Source organism: Cryptomeria japonica, chromosome 11 (assembly GCF_030272615.1).
Source record: "Cryptomeria japonica chromosome 11, Sugi_1.0, whole genome shotgun sequence".
Lineage (NCBI taxonomy): Eukaryota > Viridiplantae > Streptophyta > Pinopsida > Cupressales > Cupressaceae > Cryptomeria > Cryptomeria japonica.
The window spans coordinates 496,651,804-496,665,048 of NC_081415.1; the positions used below are offsets into that span (position 1 = coordinate 496,651,804).

At 37.1% G+C, this 13,245-nt stretch overlaps 1 protein-coding gene across 3 annotated transcripts in view; it reads right to left on the reverse strand.

Moving 5' to 3' along the window:
* The window catches only part of LOC131068319 (phosphatidylinositol-3-phosphatase myotubularin-1), a 282,751-nt gene that overhangs the window by 43,435 nt on the left and 226,071 nt on the right, over window positions 1–13,245 (reverse strand). For 2 of the 3 annotated variants that reach the window (XM_058003489.2, XM_058003488.2), the window contains exon 18: window positions 11,982–12,261. In XM_058003489.2, coding sequence (XP_057859472.2) covers window positions 11,982–12,261 — 280 coding nt within the window. Of the gene's footprint in view, window positions 1–11,981; window positions 12,310–13,245 lie in introns of those variants that run through there. The other variant, XM_058003490.2, reaches the window with a different exon arrangement.

Sequence of the window (13,245 nt, forward strand, 5' to 3'; positions counted from 1 at the left end):
CAATGAGGAAGTCCGCTCAAGCATAATAGAAGGATGGCCGCCTTGACACTTCGATAAAATTGGCATGATGAAAGGGTAGAAAATCTGCCAAAAAGAAATGTGAAATGGCACAACACATGGCAAAGGCTGCCATGAATGAAGATTTGACCAGGTTTGGAAGTCAAGGAAATTTGCCCAACACTTAGAGAAATTTCTTAAAACACGTGAAGAATCTAGAAAATTCCTTGCCAACACATGGACAAGTTGGCTAAGTGTGAAGTTGTGCTACGATGCAAAAATAGAAACTTTCTTTTGAAGGGATTGAGTTGCCATTTTGAGGAAGATGAGAAGGAGACTAGGTTCGATGAATCTATGAAAGAATGTAAAGATGCTGAAAAGATCAAACTTCTCAAACTTATATCAATTTCAACTTGTCATTTTCATTCTTATTCTTTCTTAAGTTTGGAAGTTGAAAGAACTCTCTCTCCCAAGTTCAATGAGGGAATATTTTCAAAGACAACAAGTGGAATTTTTTTGAAGCAAGGAAAGGAATTTCCAAAGTCCGACCCAAATGTTGAAATTTGCCAAGGGAAAACAAGGAAGAAAATACAAAAAAATGGCTAAGTGTGGAGTTTTCCACAACAAAAGAGTCAAATTTTGATTGTGTTGGAAAGGAAGTAGGAAGAATAAAGAAGAATAAAGAGGAAAAGTAAAGAGAAAATTAATAAATCCTTGTCCAAGGATGGATTTTGTCCTACTTAGCACAAGCCAAATTCAGAATTGAAGGCAAATCCACAGGCAAAGTTCGTCCGAGCATGGAGATGGCCAAAATTTGGCTAGGTGTTGAAAGGTCCACATGAAGGTGCTGATCAATCTTGCCCAATCTACTATTCCATTGCCTTCCATTACTTCGCTGATGAAGAAAAGCATCCATGTTTCAAACATGAAGGCATGTGGACATCCCATAATCCTACCTAACATCATCACAAGGTCAGCATACTCCTGCTTGAAGTCGAAACTAGTGATTGGTTTGGGCATATTGGAAATGTGGCCTTGACTTCTGCATCCAAACTTTCTGGATTATATCTACACATCTTTCCACACCAACATCATATATCATTGCAGCTCTATCCTTGATTTTGTAAGTCATGGATTGGTATGCTGGAATCCTGAATGTCTCTCCAATAGCTTCAGCGGTCAAGTTAGCCAAAAGCTTGCCACCTAATGTCAAAATTGCTCTTTTTTAGGATAATAATGCTTTGTGCACTCCAAAATTAGCTCTAGGCATTGAATGGCTGGAGGAAAGCCAGCCACTGAGACAATTCCACTCTTGACAAACTTGATGTAAAGGGCTGACGGAGTGCATCCCGTAGTTCCAAAATTTTTTTTCTAGAACGCTCCCAACTGGAAAGTTCCTAAGCTGGTGTTGCTGATTTCCTTCCACTTTCAAATAATCTTGGACTTTGGAAGGAATCCTTTGATCTCGTTCTTCATCTATGCTTGCCAGGAAGTAGCCGTAGCCTTGCTGGATTACACCATTCCTACAAAACAAAATAAATTAACATTAAAACCATCATAAGGAATTTAATAAATTGATGAGGAAAGAATTCCAACTTGTGAATTCCCAATTCGGAATAAAATAGAACCTTCGCGAACAAGAACTTAGAAACAAATAAATCCTTCGCTTCTGATTTTTCTCCACCTCTCTCTAACTTCAAATTTCTCAAAACACCTGCTTGAGAAATGAATTCCAATCCATCGTTTCAATAGAATTCCCTTACTAGGTTGCTAAGTTGGCGAGAGATTAAACTTAGCAATTGCATTTAAAATGTGTCATGTTTCCCTTGACAACTCGCCATGCAAATAGGTCCCGCCATTAACATTGAGTTCGAAAATGGAAATTTTCATAATTTCTTAAGTTGTGTCATAAATGCAGAATATTCCCTTTGCATTTCACCAACTCACTGATTGTGAAAATCTTTTCATTTTGCATTCAAAAAGGATATTTTGAAAGATTTTCCTTTCCTTAAGGAATTTTGTCGATTTTGTCCACTTGGAAAGAAATCTTGTTCGTCTGGATTTTTGGGGAGAGAAAATTCTTGGAGAGAAATTTTTATCTAGGAAGAATTTTTTCGTATTTTTGAGTTCATCTTGTTTTGAGGGAGATTTGTGATCAATTCATCACCTTTCCTATTTTTTAGGATTTTTTTTTTTTTATTCTCAGTTCTGGAATTCAGGAGAGAAAATTCTCTCTTGGCCAATTTTTTACCTTGCCTTGGAATTTCTCCATCTCTACTGGAATTTTGACTACTTGAATTATTTCTCTTGCCAAGAATTCCATTCTCAGTTTTATCCTTGGGCATCATTCTTCCTCTTGGAAAGGAATTCATGTTATGGAGGAAAATTCCTCCAACACCACTTTCTAGCGCTCCATCCCTGACCTTGAGCATTGTCTTAACCCTATGGAGGAATCTGTCTTTGGAAGGAAAATTCCTTCCTTACCCTATTTTGGTGCCCGTCCACATTCCTGGAGCACATTTTCCATGTGATGGAGGAATCTGTCTTGAAGGAGAAAACTCCTTCGCTACCCTTTCCTAGCGCTATATCATTATCTTGGGTGCCAATTTCACCACGCATTGGATATTTGCCTTTGGAATTGAATTCCTTCACCTACTTGATTTGGCACCATAACTCCAACTTGGGTGGTAGAAACATGTCCTGTAGGAATGTGTTTGGGAGGAAAATTCCTCCATAACCCTTGTCTAGCGCTCCCTTCCTCAACTTGGGCACCATTTGGACCTTGTGGAGGAATTTAACACTTGCTTTGTTTTTCCTTCACTACCCCTATTTAGAGCTCCTCACCTCTGACTGAGTGGATTTTCACTAGGTGAAGGAATTTGTCTTGGAGGAAAATTCCTACACACCTCTTGTTTGACGCTCTTCACCTTTGCTTGGGCGCTATTTGCACTTGGAGGATTTTGTATTTTTCAAGGCATTCCTCCACAACCATGATTTGGTGCCCATGTCCATTCCTAGAGCGCTCCTTAAGCATGGCGAAGGATTTTCAATCTTGGCCATGATTTGAAGTGCATCTGCCCAACTTGGAAATTCCTTCCAGATTTGTTTATTTTTTCATCTTTTCCAAATTTAAATACCATTTCTGGAATGAAGTAGATTTTTTTGCCATAGAAGATTTTTCATGCTTTTTCCACTTAAGGAAAGAACTCCACATTTACCCATTTTCTGATCACCTGCCTGCTTTATCAACTTTCCTGAATTTAGACAGATTTTCAAGAATGCTCTGCCTTCAGTGTCGAGACCATTACCTAAGGGGAACCTGCCAAGATATCATATCTGGGCAAACTAGGACAGGGTAACACTTACTAAAAATAGAAACTGCTAAAAATAGTAAGTTTGATTTTTGGCCAAATAAAGAAAATCCAGGACGCAATGGAACTTACTAAAAAATAGTAAGTCCTTAGAATTTGCTCATATTTCACTGGTAGTTTTCTTGAATGGCTCTAACTTCAATGCGATGTTCAGTTTTTTCCAAAACTCTAAAGAAAAGACCTCAAACCTAAATTTGAAGGGCAAAACCCTAAAATAGACAAAAATAGTTCCAAACTTAGCCAAATTCGCTCAACCGACTTGCAGACTTGATCAAACTTCGCCAAAACACTTGCAAACCGAGGAGACTGAAAGGATTGCCACGAAAAGACCCAAAGAATCAAAACCAAATGACCAAGAGTACCTAAAAAGTAGGGGGTCCCATTTGGAATGGGGTGATGTATGATTTGGTCACAACAGGTCCCCATTTGCAATGGGGCAATGTGTGATTACGTCACAACATCTAGTGCCAATTTGAATAAATCTTCTTGAATATTTCAAAAGATTAAGACTCAATCCATACCTAGAACCTCCGAAAAATTGAACACAACGTATCAAATGACTAGGCGATATACTTAAAAGGGAAGAAGAATCCCAAATTGGATCAAGGCACTTAGTCTTTGATTATCTAGGTGTGTGCAAATGTATTCATTCCAACTCACAAGAACAATGCGACCCTTAGAATTTACCGTGACTAGCTATATGAGTGATCCAAACTTCAAAAGCATCTTGGATAGAGCCTCGCTCCTAGTGAGCATCCATAGCCCCGACTGTTGAATTTTGATGATCAGAGATGTAAGCAATCAGATATGTTAATTGGGTGCCCACACACATTGTCTATTCATTGATTATATGTGTTCATTAATTCAATTATATATATGTTGGTGGTGTCCCTTCACTAGGGGTCACCACTTTTGGCCCAATAATTATATAATGTTATTATACAACATATTTATATTATTGTATCATAGTAATATAATATAATCTTCAATAATATAAGATAATTATAATTATATTATTATATTATATAAACTCAATAATAATAATAATAATATAATTATTATGTCATAATAATTATATTATCACAAATATTATCCCAATATAATAATTATAATGCCTATCAATATAATTATTATATCACAATAATTATCACAATTAATAATATTATATTATCATTATAATCACAATCTTTGTGTTATTTAAGTAGGCCTGTGGATTCTGACCACAGCTACAATAAAATCAACACTCCCTCTTAGCTAGAGAGGAATCCTACTTGACATCTTCAATAAGTAATTACACCTTATAGTAAACACAATAGCTCCATTTATTGTGTGAGAGAAAGATATCACCTCACTGTGATATCAGAGGTTATGGCATATCCACAGATATCACGTCACATGATATCCACCATAACCACATAATGTAATATCCACCATTATGGCTTGTCCACAGATATCACGTCTCATGATATTCACCATTATGGCATTTAAAGATATTACTTCATGGCATGTCCAGGGATATTACGTCACATAATATCCACCATGAATATCTCTTTATGTAATATCAAACATCATGGATTATCCACGGATATCATGTCTCATGATATCCACCATCAGCAAATATTACTTCAAGAGATATCAAACATCATGACATATCCACATATATCACGTCTCATGATATCCATCATGATGGTAAAATCAATATTATAAGATCGTCACCTTACAATAAAGATCACATATACAAGTGTTCATCATTGAGAGATCGTCACCTCCCAATGATGTTCACAGGGGCCCATCAAGCACTGAACCAATGAAGTCATGGAGCCACACACATGACGATAATCATGAACCATATCAGATTATACATTAAACATCTTAGGGAATATATTCGTACTATTGAAAACAAATCAATATTGCTGAGACTCAATCTCAGCTAGGGCTACATTTTCTACCATACCAAGCTTACCTCAAAAGTATGCAAAATTTATTCTAGAGAGAGGCTTGGTGAGGGTATCTGTAGTTTGTTCATCTGTACTAATATATCTCAATTTAATAACATACCTTTCCGCTTGATCTCCGCATGCCTTACCTTTCATGAAATACAAGGTTGGAGTCTGCATCACTCTTGGTGAATCCCAAGCTCACCAAGTATCCATCCATCCAGGGATATCACATGGAACTCTATCTCGTAAATCATAGATTCCTCTAACTGTTACAATTTCCTAATCACTAGAGAGACCATCTAGACATGGTCCACTCCCTCTGAACCAATATGACCAAGATCCTTGGAAGTTAACTGAAGCAAATCCTCTAGCTGCTCCCTCTGAAGCTCCAAGTACTTGCATCAACCTCCTGACCTCCTCATCCAAGGTTGCCTCTGTTAGTTTGTCAGACTCCCTCTGGATCTCCAAGTATTTGCATCAACCTTCAGACCTCCTCGTCCAAGGTTGCTGCTGTTGGTATCATATTTGTAGTTGCCTTGTAGTCCATGATAGTTGCAGCCGATGCAAGGACATTCACAGAACTTGATTCCTTTTTGTAGACCTTGTGCTCAAAACCAACAACAGAAGCTAATGTAGCATTACTATCAGTTGCATTTGAATCACCTACATTCACAATTTCTCCTTTATTTGAAGTGGAAATAGTATTCAAATTCATTCCTAATAGGATACTATTCTGTCGATTTAAATTACTATCCTTTGCAACTGTGACTTCTGCACTTCTTCTGTTATGCTTGTCATTGTCTACAAGGGCACTAGATGTGACAACGAGATCTATAGGACCCGACACCGGTGGACTGCCAATTATTGCACCAAAAGGAACGGGTCCAAAGAAGATCACTCATGAATTAATGAGCCTGAACATAATGGAACAAAGATAGCCACGTTCAACAACGAAATCACAAATGTTCACCGGCGAAGAAGAAGCCAACATGATGTTTAATAGAATACACGACCACCATCAATATATCTATGTGTATGCGAGCCTCCAATAACTTCTGTAGGTTTAGGCTAAACAAGAAAGCCAGTAGTGAATCCACCACAAAGCACTATCGCCTCTTGCACAGATCTTCAATTGATGGCATTGAAGGACGATCATCAAACCATAAAATTGAAAGATATCATGTGCCAATTATAGTGCATATGAGCCACACAACAAGTCGACTCAAGAAGATTGCAGATTTGAAGCCCATTGTTATACAACACTTATTTTCTCTTACAATCTAAGAAGCTTTCATTTTCCTGCCAAGGAATTATAGGATAAATTTGGGCATCTTCTAATAGAGTAGAATAAACATCAGCAGACAACTACACCCTTCAACTTTAATATGTGGAGTGGCAAATAGTCGCTTCTAACATAGGCGTTGATCGACTCTATGAAATGACAGACATACATCATCTTGGAATTACAGTCACAAGATCTCAATGAACCTGACTGTAGCTCTGCCATGTAAGAAACAAATATAAATAGTTTTCTGGCCTCCTCTGCAATACAATCGATATCCACTGATGCCATATGAATATTATTTGTCATTAACGATTCCTTTGCCTTGCAACAACCAATATCCACTATGATCACTGCATATGAGGGACAATGATATCCACAACTGCTTCTAAATTCCCTTCTTAATAGAGTCGTTGATTTTGGTTTAGCACTAATTTCTTGGTCAATTCTCATACCTGTAACCATATCAATGTCACTGTATGTTTATTCCCTAACCCACTATTGTCATCTATCTTTGACCACCATATTCATGAAGACTTGCCCAAAATAAAAGTCACAGAGGCTACGTTAAACTCCCAATCTTTAACAGATACATCCTTCACGTCAAAAAACAAGGCAATGACGACATTCCTAGATGAGCTCGACCCAGGTGAATACAAGTGCTATTCATCTGTTATCGGAATATATGCATCATCACGACACCAACAGGAAGTATCGATCGATAACAGAGTTCCAGATGGAATGAATGTGGAAGCGACTTCCTTTTCTTCTCTAAACACCCCCAATAAATGTAGCGATGCCAGTAATGGGAGAGATGAGCCAACTCTGTGAATATATTACAAATGCGTAGGCAACAACAATAATGGAGAACCTCCAGAATTTGTAAACTCTCATTCACGAATGAAATAACCCATATCCATACTGATAATGAAACATACAAATGTCCCCAGCAAGATCATTAACTCTGTCTGATATTGGGTCATCCTTCTACGATACTGGGTTGCTTGGCCATGTGGTGTTTCGCCCAAGCATGGTCAAGATTTCTGAGTGTTTTTCGTTCTCCAGTGTGCCTTCAGACACTTCGCCCATCCACGATGCTCACATCTATTGCCAGCTTTCTTTCGATGCTATGAAGGAAACTTACATCTCTGATCAAGTTTCGGAACCTCGCTCTGATACCATGTTGAATTTTGATGATCAAAGATGTAACCAACAAGATATGTTAATTGGGTGCACACACACATATTGTCTATTCGTTGATTATATGTGTTCATCAATTCAATTATATATATGTTGGTGGTGTCCCTTCACTAGGGGTCACCACTTTTGGCCCAATAATTATATTAAGTTATTATATAACATAATTATATTATTATATTATTGTATCATAGTAATATAATATAATCTTCAATAATATAAGATAATTATAATTATATTATTATATTATATAACCTCAATAATAATAATAATAATATAATTATTATGTCATAATAATTATATTATCACAAATATTATCCCAATATAATAATTATAATGCCTATCAATATAATTATTATATCACAATTAATAATATTATATTATCAATATGATCACAAGCTTTGTGTTATTTAAGTAGGCTTGTGGATTCCCACCACAGCTACAATAAAATCAACACCGACGAGGTTATCGTCGTAATCTCACGAATATTGCTCCATTGCCATCCAGGCATCCATAGTCCCGATGGAGTTACTAGCATGTTCCCAAAGCCAAATACTTTGATATTTCATTTCACTTTATTTTTCTTTTCTTCTTGATTTTTCTCTTTTCTTTCTCATGTTTTCTTTATTTTGATACTACCTTTATTTTCACATATTTTCGTACTTTGGCTCATAAGCATTGAAGCTTACATGAGTTTGAGAATTACGATGGCACTGAAGAAGGATTTAAGATTTTTCACTTGCCACGACTTCACCTAAGAAACCACAATGACATAGAGCAATTGATTTAAGTGCATGAAATATAGTAATCAAAAGTTTCAGTGTCATGACACAATAGGTGATTCTCTTCTGAGTCAAGTACAAGTCCTAACCAAATAATGAAACTCAGAGGGATAACCTTGGAGCCTAAAGAACTTCAAAAATAATTATCTAGGAAATGGACCGAACATAAGATTCAAATTGTGCCAGCGTGTACCGAAGACAACACAAATGCCTTTCTCACAAACAAAGGCCCCCACTTAGGACACCTAAACTAAGCAACGACTAACCAAAGCAAACTAAAACTTAAGTAAAACTAAGCTAAAGTAAAACAAATGACCTGAGCCACCTAACAATCTTGGGCCAAATGACCCAAGGCAAATTAACAACCTGGCTCAACAAAAGCAACTAAACTAAAACACATGCAAAGTAAAACCTACTCTAAAGTAACCTAAACTAAATACAAGACTCCTAGATCAGATACAACTCAAAGAAGCGACGTATGTACATGACTTTACATGATTTCTTAAATTGTGCAACAACAACATAGCAAAGGTGATGGTTCTAAGACGTGTGAACTCATCCTTTAATTTGGAGAAATGATCTCTCGTTGTGCAGCTCTCATACTTAGACAAAACTTCACTCAAAATGATTAATTGTGGCAACTCAATAGGTCCATGATCTATCCAAACGCAAGTTGTTCTTCCTAAACCCCCATAATCAAATTCATAACGTTCAAAATTAGGATTAAAAAAAGAGACAAACTGGCGTGCTTCGTGTTCAAACGGAAATCCTTGCGTGTTATGCTTTAATGCATCATATAAAAAAAGAGTCTCAATAGCTTCAGGTGGTTGCCATTGATGATGTATCATCTCGTAGGCATCCATGACATACAAATTTTCAGTTGGTGGTTCTTCTTGAGACATCTTTGGAAATGAACTTAGTGCCCCTCCAAATTGTTCAACACTTTTCACCTTCATCATAACATCTTGCTCATAATTGTGCATAAACCATGCATCCTTGTGCAACTCTGTAAGCATATCTTAAAAAACTAGGGTCTCCTTGATAGGTTGAGCTTCAAGATTTTTCTCTAATTCATCGAATACAATCTCAGGTGGTCCCTCGCCCTCAAGTGGAAATTGTTTACCATTTAGTAATGTATTGAAAGGTCATAGTTGATAACGAATCATGCCTCTTCCACAACTAGCTTGTCTTGGAACAACTTGGGCAATGATTCCTTTTGTATTTCCTACATGAGACCTTTCAACGCCCCTTCGAATAGCATTGTGGCTATGATGTCTTTCAGCACCCCCTCAAATTGTTCTTCATATTTGGCCTCACTTGTGATAACTTGTAACTCTTCATTCAACATGTCCATTTGTTGTACTAATGAATAATTTTCAAGGATCTCTCCCTTTTCTTGAAATTGATCTTGTTCTTCCTTGATTGCTAATCCAACACGAGTCTTCACTTGTTGCCACTCCTTTAGTATGAACGTTCTTCACTTCAACACAATCCTCTCTAGGTGCAAGGTACACAAAGCCGTCCTTTACTGCTACACATTGATCACTAGCTTGAATTGTGCTATCAGCTTGCAACTCGTTCCTATCACAATCAGATGATGTTGAATGATGCTCTTCTTTCGTTCTTCTATACTCTTCTACTGCAAGATATGCACTCCAAATTTTGTCAGTGATGCACTCATCTGTAGACTCGGGTATTCCATACTGACATCTGACTTGACTGATTGCCTCTTGACACAATGAACAAGTATATTCCGAATGATGTTCGTTTTATATTCTACACCACCAAGGTAGCAATATACTTTCCAAGCACAATTCTTCATCAAGACTCAACTGATTTTAAATCAACCCTCTAAATCTTGTGAATTCATCATTGTTTTGTGGAGCATTGAATCCGTTAAACAGCACCACTCCAACCCGAATCATTCTACGCACTCTAATTGCTACAATCAGTCCACGAACACCTCTGGCTTAGCTATATCCCAAAAGAAGATTTTTCTTTGTAGTGCTAACTCAACCCTTGACAAGAATGTCAAGCAATGTAACTCATCATGTTCTGTAGTCTCACGGATTTACACTGCCCTGGTGCTACAAATTTGGACAAGTTGCATGGGTGCAACTGCGCATTCAAAGTCTACCAAAGTTGAAGGATATCAACTTGCTGCTCTTCTTGGCTATGCAAATGATGAAATTGTTGCCCATCCATAGAGAAATCTTTCTTTTCTTTTTGTTTTTTTGGTTTTTCAATTTCCTACTTTTTTTTGGACTTTTTGAACATAAAAGAGATCTAGCATATCTTGAATGTAGCTTGAAAGCTCAAGTGGTTCCAGCCTATGATTGGTTTGAACGTGAACTGCTTCACTTCATTCGCAAATCCGGTTGACGATCCAGCATTCTCACCTTCCTTCTTGTGGTAATTCTGTCAAGCATAGAAGATGACTCTTCACTAATTTCGCACTTGAGTTGATAGGCTTAGATACTCAATTGTTCACATGTTCAAGATTCGTGTTCGGGTGTCGATTATGTCAAGCACGAAGGAGAGTGCAAAAGGCTTGAGACTACTCCTGCAAATATGAATTGATATGATTTGGAGTTCAGCTGTTCATGCCTGTGCCCTCCTTCTAGCACCAATTCTATCGATGTGTTTTTTATGCACCTCGAACACAGAATAAAATACCAAGGAATTCTATCTTCTCTTGAAGAAAGGAACTTTGAATGCTAAACAAAGTGATCAATCGAAGCAACTCCAAGGTTTACAAGGCGAACTATGCGACTTAAAAGCTATGGATAGACTCATTGTTTATGATGTGATTTGGCTGGAATCACAAAGGGACTTATGTTTTGCTTGAACTCTGTTAGAACGTAGAAACTAACTCTACTCAATTGGAAAATAAAGACAAAAGAGATAAGGGTTAAGGGATCCCATGCCAATCCTAAGAATGTAGGAAATGATTGTTGAATCGGTGACACCAAACCAAGGTTTGCTTCAAAAATGCAGGAACAACTACACAAAGACGGTGCAATCTACTAAGGGTAATATGTGGGCTCATAAAGGTAATAAGTATGGTGCCCTCAAATTGACAATAAATGGAGGTTAATATGAAAACAAGAGCTCTTCATTTCCCTGGTAAATACTTGTAAAAATGCAAAAAAGAAAAAGGATTAATCCAGAAAACTCACACTCTATGTAAGATGAATATAAATTAACAAATATAATGATTTTATTAATAATAATTATGCAAATTAAACTTAAAGGAGTAATGAAGTACAAAAGCTGGATTTTAAATGAAAGAGAGAAAAATGATCCACAAGACTATTCTATTTCTAGTAAATCAGAGCAGCATATTTTATAGCTATGACCACATTGTGCATCAAGAAATCAAACTTCAATAAAAGGGCCATAGAATAAATACCTCCTGAAGCTTGATATGATTTTGTGCCATCAAATGACACTGTGCCTCAAGTTCCCCACCTTGTGCCTCCGATGGGCAGGCCCAGCGTAAATGGAATTGAGACCAGAGAGATGGGGCTAAGGCTGCTGCTGGAGGCAAGAGTGATCCAGGATGCTGATCATGATCATAGAAGAGGTTATAATGCTCATGATTCCTTCCACCAGAGATTCGTAGATGTGTCAAGTAAGCCCATATACATCCACATGAATCTGCAACCTGAGCCTGTTGCCTTTCCTTCTCACTAAGAATATTGAGATACTTGGAGTTAGAATAAGGGCCATCTCAGGCACTGCCATAAAAAAATATAAAGCCACACTCAGCATAAAAGAAAGAAAATACCCACAAGTTTTCTTGGTTTCTTGCCCTAACAATTTTTTTCCCTGTCACATTCATGGTGTTCATTTATAGGTAATGACTACTAAAATTGTCTTCAGCTGTAAAACCTTTCATTATATACTTGCAAAAAGAAAACTGCTGGCACAAACCTCTCAATTATAGCATTTACATAGGTCATTGTTATCAAAGCAAAAAATAAACACAAAGTCATTGTATGTTATGGCTCGTATCAAATGAGCACTGAGTCTTTGTTCTTTCTTTAACTATCCCATCTTTCATAGAAGATACAGACAAGACTCAAAACTACATGTTTCACATTGTGATTTCAAGACACATGGACATTAGAAAAATCTGCATATATCAACATGACATTGTGCTCTTATATGACCTGGCAATCTTCTCTTGCTGCAAAAAAATGTATTATATTATCTGTAAAAAACAACAAAAATATTACAAAGAGGATGTATAATATGTTGAACACAGCACTAAGAAACACATTGTACGAAACAAATGGAAAGAAAACCATAGAGCATTACTTTACCATGATACGGACTAAAAGAAAAACCAAATACAAGCCTGTCAGATTTCAGCAATACTAACACAAAATGGTGGGATGTCTCATCACAGGTTCAGGAATCTTGATAGGAAGATCGTAGAGGATGTTCTCAAAAGGTTACTCCCTTTTTTTAGATCTCCCTCCATTACCCTCTAGGGAGAGAGGATAGGGCCTCCCTCAAAGAGAGGACTATGACCTTTAGTTGTGATGGAGCACGAAACTTCCAATCAGAAACACTTTGAGTAATCCTAGTCAACGCAATAGAATTTAGGGCAGAATAAAAGTAGTTACTGCAATCACGGATCAAAATGTGCCATGGGTTGTAATGGATAC